Here is a 9,318-nt window from a genome sequence, read left to right on the forward strand (position 1 = left end):
TGTGAGAATGTTTAAGCATAAAATTTTCTTCTGTAATCCTTGGTAGCTTTATATGATATCTATTGATATAATACAGAATGAGCAAGAATGAACTTTCATGACCAGAGGTACATGTGAGCAGAGACTGAAGGCAAAACCTTCTTCCCTCTGCTCAAATTGCACCTCCGGCTCTGTTCAACATATGTATAAGAAAGGAGAACTTCTTTGCTCTCTTCATTCTATGATATCACATTTTCTTATAAAATCATTAGAAAAATTAACGTATGCATTCCATAGACCACGTAGCTCTGGAAACCCTATATCCAGCCATGGTTTTGCAGGGCCACTGAAGTGTATGACAGCAGCAGCTTCCAACGTTTTCCAAGCTATTCTAAGTGGTTGCTGACCCAATCCAGCCATGTGCCATGAAGGATCAATTGGATGAACATGACCCTCGAAAGCAAGTAATGCGGGTGGAAGCGCTCCAGGACACCAAAGTGTAAAGTCAGAATTGAGATTCTGTTGCAGTGAAACCATATGGTTAGTACAATAGATAATGATGTAATATACATGCTATACAATTTCAACTAAATCTAATTCAAATGACTGCTAAGGCTTCAGAAACAAGAACATATTATTAATCAAAAGAACAGGAAGCACTTACAAGTTCAAGCCAATAATGGTATTTCTTTGTGATGCTGGTTCTCCTCCATGCTTGTAGATCAAAAACATTCATTCCATATAACCATGAACAATCATCATATTCGAACTCTGATGATACTAATGAATTTGAGAAATTCAAGTAATCCCCATATTTTCTTCCAGGGAGACATTCATTTCTCTCACTTTCTCCTTGTCCTCTTCCTGAGTTAACAACTGCACCAATAACTTTCCCATTGAGATCCAATTCCCATAGAGTTGACAAGTCATGTTGTACTACTACATCGTCATCCAAGAATACTATTTTGTCAAGATCTGGAAATAGCTGGAGACCAAGAAAATTGACAATCAATCAAACACTGGTTACAAATTCACATAATAATCATCTGCTCAGTTTACCAAATGCAGAAAACCATTACCTCGGGGAGATAAATCCTAAGATGATTTAAGAGGGAGAGGCTGCTAGGACTCAAGGCATCCAATCTTCTGTTCAAGTCTCCCTCCTCAAAATCATCAAGTTTTCGTTCTTGGAGACTGTTATAGTAGTAATGATGCCAAGTTGAACGATGAATCTCCAACATCTCCTTCACTCCAACATTAACTTGATGAGGCCAATCAACCTGATGTAATCCCTTGACCTCCATCACAGCTGGAGCTACAGGATTAAGTGCAAACCATGCATGCATGGGTGCATAAGTCTTCTTGTCAGTGAGTAAGTGAAACACCATTTTTTCTGGATAAGCAGAGTTTTTCAGGGCAGAAGAGATCACAACAGAGGCAGCCAGAATGTTGTCAGTTAGGAGAGCAAGATGAAAGTATGAGGGATCAGCAAGACGAGACACTGACTCTGGTGGTGGCAATGGAGCTCGAGCCAAATAATTAATAGAGTACTCTTCAGCCAGCCTTAGAGATAGGCAATGCATGCTTTTTGGGATCCCATATGAAGCAAAATGCCTGTAAACCAGTTCCTCATGTCTTGCTAATTGGACCTTGTGCTCCATTTTCATTAGCTGCAATGTAACAAGAAGGTTGGTTTCTGATTTAAGAGGATTATTAAGTTATGACTAGAACCATGCCATGCTAAGCTGCCACATTTGATCTAAGCAAATTTACCAAGAGAGGTTATTACAGTCTATGTGTATGTTGGAACACCAAACTTAACAAATAGTACAGAAGTTTCAATAAATATGGTCGCCCTATTAAATTCTTTTGAATGGATAAATTACCCAGAGAAATTGCATTGTTTGAGATAGTCTGGTTTTGTCCAATTTATTTATTTATACCCACACCTTCTGAATAATGGTAAAACTATAAAATAACCTTTGGATATGGGATGGTTAAGAGAACAGTTTTCTGTCCATCTAGTAACCACAATTAACAATAAAGAGGCAAGGAAGCAAGTAAATTAACTATTAGCCAACTTAAATACACTAAGCTCTGAAGCCAAGTATTATATCCATATTGTCTAAAAAATACAGGTGAGCCCCATTTGTCCAAATTCTTATTAAAGCCATCCTAATTTAATCCACTTATAATTGGATCCAATATGAATCCACCCCATACATATCCGGTCCAATAAAGTTGAAGCATATAGAGTTGTATCTACATAAAATTAATTTGCATCTTTAGTAAAGTTGGATTAATGTTGTATGCTTACTAAAGAGAAATAGGTTCAAGTCTCATAGAAGCTATGTAAGTCATTTTATTTTGGACTACGATCAGATTGAGTTGGATATGCCTAGATCCAAAATTGATCCCTTGATATTTGGATTAGAATCAAATCTTATTTGTTGGATTCACATCACAGTTTGGAGTCTTGGATAGAATCCAGATGTTGAATCTATATTATATATATAGGAGGGAATAATCCACATCAACGGTGTCCTATGCTTGCCATGAACCCCTAGAAATTCCCCTTTGTTCTTCTTTTGCATTTTTGAAATGTATAAATAACTATAAGATATTAGGAACTCAATTGTCATTAATTGCAAAACGGATTCAATTTCCATTAATCTAAACATCTATTTATTATCCCTTTATTCAATTTAGTATTAAATACTCTATTTATTATATTAGAAAATTTGTTTAATATAAGAAACTAAATCATAACCATTATCCATGCCTTATCCCAACCATATGGGGTCAGCTACATGAATCATGTTTCACCAATCCATTCTATATAATAATATAAGAAACTAAATACAAAAATTAATATAAGCTTATATGCCTAATAATATTAAAATTAAATAAACCAGTTAATTTGGCTAGCTAATTCCTAACCAAAATATTATATATTATATTAGAAAATATTAATTTAAATTATTAATTCCTTCCAAATTTAATTTTATATTAATATTCTGTGCATTTGATTAGAAAGTTAACTTAATAAAAAATAAATATAACATTTAAGAAAAAATAAAAAAAAAAGGTTCATAAATATCTCTAATTAGCATAACATTAATCTATAATGTATATAAAAATGATTGGGTCCATGTTATCAATTCAACTAATTTGGCCCTTAGTGGGTCAACAATTCAACTATATAGGTCCATGACATAAAATACATCTTGAAAACAATTTGTGCTTTAGAATGGTTATTCTTATCATTTTGAATGGGCAATTAAGTCATTTTACTTTTTATCATCAACCCTGTTTACAGGTCAACGAAAAGTACCGGAACCTAGAAGCTTGAGAGGGTCTTTATCACAGAACAAAATTTGAGGGGTTAAGTTTCACCACCAGGTGATCATGGGTTGGGCCGGGCCTGATTCTAGACATATAGCTTTTAGGTATAAAATATTAAATATATATAATATTACATAATATGTATATAAAATTTTTTATACATTATATAGAGTTCATTTGGTTTGAAGTCGGAATTAAAATCAGAATTCGAATTCGAATGGTCTATTCCTCCTGTCTGGTTCAAACCGAGATGGGAATCGAAATCAATTGGAATGAATTTTCATTATCAAGGGAGGGAAGGGAATGGCCATTAGAAAAATGTCATTTCACCAGAAACGGGAAAACAGTTGGACCAATTCTAGATGGTAAATCCCAATGATGAGTCAGCTTAATTGGGATTTTGGTCGAATTGGGTTAAGGTGAATCCGTACTGATCCATCTAACCTGTTGTCATTGCAGCATTGTAATATTTGTAGTGGTCAGTTCAAAGTTCAATGGATGCTCTTCATTGGGGCGGGATGAGGTTCAGGTTATCCCTACTTTTGTCATCACTAGTAATTAAGCATGTGCATTGCACATGAGAGCTTTTTTCTTCGTATTAATTAATTGAATTTTAGATACATTATAGTTAAGATAGAAATGAAAATTAACAAAAGTAAGAATATGATTAAAAATAAACTTAAATGCTTGTAGTAAATGTGTACGTGTATTGCATGTGGAAATTTTAAATTATAATAACACTTGTTGTTGTTATTATTATTATTATTAAATTTTGTATTTTAGAAATGTTTCCAAATGTTTTTGACAAAATTCTGCACTTTTTCATTTTTTGAGTTCCATCTTTTTTTTAAATATTTATTATTCAATTATGACATCATGAGTTTCTTTGAAAAGTTGGACCATTGGCCCACCATCTAAATAAGAAAATAGTTTTGCTTTCAGATTAGTTTTAAATTATATATTTCATCTACATTATATAAATAATTTCTATATACCATACCTAATCTTTGTTTGACATAATTAATATATAAAATTTCATATATTCTTTTGATTACTTGTACTTTTTTTATTTTTTAAAAATTTATTATTTAGTTATCATATCATAGATTAGTTCATTTGACCCAAACCATTAATCTACCATACTACCACCCAAAAGGAAAAATGGTTTGATTTCTATGTTGATATTAAATTTTGTATTACATTTTCATCATTGATAAAATTATTTCTTATTTATAATACTTATTTATGTTTAATATAATGAATGTATAACATTAGATATGTACCTAATATTTTATTTTTTATAAATACATAACATTAAATATGTGCCCAAATGTTTCTCTATTTTTTTTTATTTTTGTGATTCTTTGTACTTTATATTTTTTAAAATTTTATTATTTGACTATAGCATCATTTCATTTCTATGTTGGTTTTAAATTTGCCATTCCATTTTCATCATTAATAAGAATACTTCTTATATTTCATACTTATTTTTGTTTAGTATAATGAATATACAATATTAGAAATATGTCCAATTCTTATTGTTTTTATTTGTATTATATTTAACTTTTTTTTATTTTTTTATTATTTAATTATGACATTATTTATTAACCCATTTGACCCCATATGGTATAATTTCTTACCCACCAAAGAGAGGGAAGAAATTGGTTTTATTTTTATGCTATTAAAATTAATATTGTGGATTTAATTAATAGAATTTAATGATGAGAAAAATATATCTTAAATATAGGATTTAATGAGAGAATACCTTAAATATGAGATTTAATGAGTGAAAATAGAAAAATAGTTTTATTTCCAATTAATTTTAAATTCTACGTTCCATTTCCATCTTTGGTAAAATCATTTCTTATTTATCATGCTTATTCTTGTTTAATATGTTGAATATATGATGTTATTTTTATATTTTTTTGCATCTTATCTATTTTTTAATTTTATTATTTAATTGTAACAACATGGATTGTCCCATTTGACCCAAAATGATTTAATTTCTTACCACCACTTAAATGAAAACACTTTTTTTAAATGTATATTTTAAAAGTATAAGTTTTTGTGTTATTGAAATTATTAATTTATTAGATATAGATTTAATTAATGGAATTTAATGATGAGAAGCAACAAAAATACTCTACTAAATATGGGGATGTTTGGAACCGTGACCGTTTTTCAAAAAAAACGATGCCACGTCGGATCCACATAGGTGTTTCAACAAACGCCCATATATTTCATTGTTTGGTTCAGGCGTGCCTTGTAAATCGGGACCCCACCGATGCATGAAACGTCGGTGAACCGTTTCCCCCAATAGTTAATTGATTGGGGATTACGTGTATCCTATATGGTGTTTACCTGTCAACACATACATAAAAAACGGTGATGAAAATCACCTTACCAAACAGCATAGTGTTGCTCATTGCCTACGTGGCAGAAACACTCTCAAACAAAATTAAAGTGTTTTTTTTTTGTGAAAAATGGGTCTTGGAAGCATAGGCATTTTTTTTTTTTGAAAATCAGTCCCAATAAATGCCCACGCTTTAAAACACCATCTATATGTTTCAATGAAGATGAATGCAAGTTAATAACTTAAATGTTGGATTTTATGAGAAAGAATCGAATGTATTGAAAATTTAAAATTACCACCTTTCAACTCATTTAATATCAATAACTAATTACCATATTTGTCCTTTTTTTTATCAATAAATTTAAATATAAAAGATAAACTTTATCCTAAAAAAATTTATTGACGCTACCATCCTATCGGTTTCAAAATGAACGGTATACTTTTTTGTGATTCATGAACCCGACAAAAAGTACCAAAAAACCCGACAAAAGCCAATGAAGTTTAAATATGGTATCAAAACCCTACCCACCTAGGAAAAATTGATAACGATCCAACCAACGTCAGACAGAGTAAGGGCCGTTTGGGAGGGATGAGCGGCTCAGCTAAGTTGGTTCAGCTTCAAGCTTCAGCTGCATTAAAGCATTACAGGTAAAGATGCAGGCTGAGCTGAATTGTGAGGCGCTCCGGAGTCCGGATAAACTATAAGAGGATCATTTAGCTCTCCGGATTTTTCACCAAACACAGTTATAGCTTAGTGGGAAATGGGAATATCTCTGTCTTCTATGCTTTTTTTCATATAGAGAGATATTTCCAATACAACGCTGCAAGTAACTGTGCGAACGGTGTGAACAGCGTCTTACGAGGATTGATTCCGATCACTGCGCTTCAACCCTCACAAACGGGAAGTGAAAAGTAAAGAAGCAAAAAACAGTACAAAGTAAAAGCATAAAAACACTGACCATAAGCTTGGTTTTGAAGGCAAAACCCTTGATGTCTTGTCTATTGGACGTCACATCCATTACCAGCTCCTTGAACGATCCAGGATCACCCTCTACTCCTGCTCTTCCATCCACTGCCATTGCTTCCATCAACGCTCTCAACAGTTCTTCTCTGAGCTCCTACATCACACAGACACAGCAACACAAGCAAACATCACTTTTACTGTGTCTGTATTAGCATTACTGTGTCTGTATTAGCATTTAATACGTTACGTCGCAAAGTACTGAATCGTCGCTGTATTCTTGATTTCAATACGGCATGAACAGTAAATAACTTGCCACGTGTCAAGTTCAAATCTCCCCAAAATTTCTCTAATAACGCCTATTATTAAAATTTGTATTCATATTAAAATCCCAGGAATGCCATCCGTCCACAACCGGTAGTACAACGAGGTCTTGAAAAGGATACAAGTGCATTTTGGTCAGTAGGAAGAATTTACCGGCGATGATTCGCTCCCGCCGAAAAGAGTAGGCCCCAATCTCCACCTTATACACTCTGCTGCAGCTCCTGCTCCGGCTCCGCCAGGGAAAGAGATTAAAGTTAAAAACTAAGAAAAACGTAAATTTTAATAAAATAACAGTGAGGTTAAAAGTTAATTTTTAATTACCGAGGGAAGAACAGAGGGAGGTGGAATCGAGAGTGAGGAAGGCAGTGTGGATGAAGAGAAACGGTGAAATTACCCCCAGAATTAACACGGTGGGTAAAACGGAACGATAAGAAAACCGGCGCGCCGATCCCTTCCCCTTCATCACCTCCCACAAACAGCCTCTTGCTCCTTCTCCACTCGAGATCGTCACTCTCTTCATCCCCGTCGTCGATATTTGAAATTTCATTTCTACCCCACGCTCTTTCTCTTATCTACTCTCTATCACCTCCAATCCGACGATCCTCCTCCTTCGTGTCCTTCTTTTCCGTCGATCTCTCGCTCAGATTTCCGCTTCCTCTTCTTGTAGAAGAATCTCATTTCCAGTCGAGATCTAGTAGTCCAAGCTCAGTCCTTCGTAGCCTCCTCCTTCCAAGGATCCTACGCTCAAAGAGCTTCCGTTTCTCTTCATCAAGATCTTCGATCCTGCGAGTTCAACCAATTCTCACTCAACAGTCGACACTTGAAAGCTGTAAACAGAAGCAAGAATAGGACGAGCTCGGTCCAGCGGAATCGTCCGATTCAAGAATTGAATGAAATCCCAATTCACCGATTGGGCGAATACAAAAGGAGGCTCCTTTTAGTTTCTCCTCTGCAGTCTGCACCACCAATGCCGCGTTCAGAGCCGCGGCAGCGAAAAGAGGATTAAAGCTTGGCAATTATATATGCTTGCTGGCTGGCTTGATGGAGACTGACATTGCCCTCGGTCTTAACCTAAATTACGAATCTGTCCCTCCTCTTCTAATCTTGTTTTCAGGTCTCTCAAGTCTCACCGACAGTTCCAGAAAGTGACATCTGGAGACTGGCTTTCTACGTCTTTTGGACCGGACCGGAGCATGTTACTTGCCATGGAAATGTCAACTTCGATGTCAATCATAAACTTGACACGTGGCCAACATATAGGGATGACTTGTCGGGGCCCCACATGTGGTCAGACGACACGTGGAAGGATCAAGGAAGAAAGCCTCATGGTTCGAGACTTCGAGGGTTGTGATATCAGAAGAAAACCGTTACTTAGACGGTCAGGTAAACGTCATAATGAGATAAGCAAGCACTAGAGGTAGAGGGAGTGGGATTTTGGTGCTTACGTGGGGGAATGGACTTTTGTGGATCCCAACGCCCACCCTGGATTATGATGAGCAGTTTGGCCCATTCGTTTTATGCGGGGGAATGAGGACAGCTTATGGTGGGCCCAATTGGAATGGATCTCAGCCGTACAATGTAATCAACTTATTATAAAAGGTCCAAATGAGGATCAGTAGAAGTGGGCCTGATTGATTGGACCTTTGGAGCATTGAGCCCAATATTCGCTTAGGACAAAGAATTATCAGCTTGGGCTTGGTTTTTTTTTTTTTTTTTTTTTTTTTGAGTTGGAAGCATGGGCTTGGTTCATTGAAGCAAGGTGGATGTTTCTTTATACTAGACACAAAAGAAGGGGCTTCCCTTCTGTCCAAATTGTAGAGGGAGGATGTCTCAGACTCAGACTCTCAATGGTTACGATAAATCAGTAAAGAAAAATAAAATAAGGGTCCTTTTGGTTTGGGATCGGAATTGAAATTAAAATTTGTCAGACTCTGAATAGAAATGGTTTATTCTTATAGTTTATCTGGTTCAAATAGGAATCAGAATAGGAATTGAAATTAATTGAAATAGGATTTCATTCCCAAGAGAGGAAAGGATGAAGAAATGACCATTTCATCATAAATGGGAATGGGATTCTAATGCCATCCAACAAAACAGTTTATTCAATTTTGATTCCAAACCTTTATTCTTGCAAACCAAACGGATCCTAACTATGAAGATTAATAAATACTGTTATGTGCAAATTTATGATATGGGAATGAACTGTAGATATGCAATCGGCAATCCCCTCCCCCCTCTTGTATGGATGTGCATTCCTCATTATGATATGGGTCACACCGGGTCCCACAAAATATGTGGCTGAGGTTATTCACTTGGACTATGACAGACCCATTAAGTTTTATATACTTTATTTTTT

At 34.9% G+C, this 9,318-nt stretch overlaps 1 protein-coding gene across 1 annotated transcript; it reads right to left on the reverse strand.

Annotated features, from left to right (window-relative positions):
* LOC104608401 (putative galacturonosyltransferase 15) lies at positions 1-7,968 on the reverse strand. Its single transcript, XM_010274374.3, has 6 exons — positions 7,284-7,968; positions 7,116-7,183; positions 6,637-6,795; positions 1,059-1,649; positions 644-964; positions 1-498 (listed from the first exon to the last, which is right to left on the reverse strand). Exons 1-6 carry the CDS (start codon positions 7,507-7,509, stop codon positions 214-216), a joined length of 1,650 nt encoding a protein of 549 aa, XP_010272676.1. The 5' UTR covers positions 7,510-7,968; the 3' UTR covers positions 1-213.
* Between the last annotated feature and the right edge of the window lie 1,350 nt (positions 7,969-9,318).

The sequence above is a fragment of the Nelumbo nucifera genome, chromosome 6, assembly GCF_055504915.1.
Source record: "Nelumbo nucifera cultivar China Antique chromosome 6, China Antique-T2T, whole genome shotgun sequence".
Taxonomy (NCBI): Eukaryota; Viridiplantae; Streptophyta; class Magnoliopsida; order Proteales; family Nelumbonaceae; genus Nelumbo; species Nelumbo nucifera.

Excerpts from the sequence above, each read along its gene's own strand:
- LOC104608401 (XM_010274374.3), bottom strand. The coding sequence starts at position 7,509 with ATGAAATTTCAAATATCGACGACGGGGATGAAGAGAGTGACGATCTCG. Across the intron at positions 7,184-7,283 it reads CTCCCTCTGTTCTTCCCTCG|GAGCTGCAGCAGAGTGTATA; the intron begins GTAATTAAAAAT and ends GAGCCGGAGCAG. Across the intron at positions 499-643 it reads ACCATTATTGGCTTGAACTT|AATCTCAATTCTGACTTTAC; the intron begins GTAAGTGCTTCC and ends TCACTGCAACAG.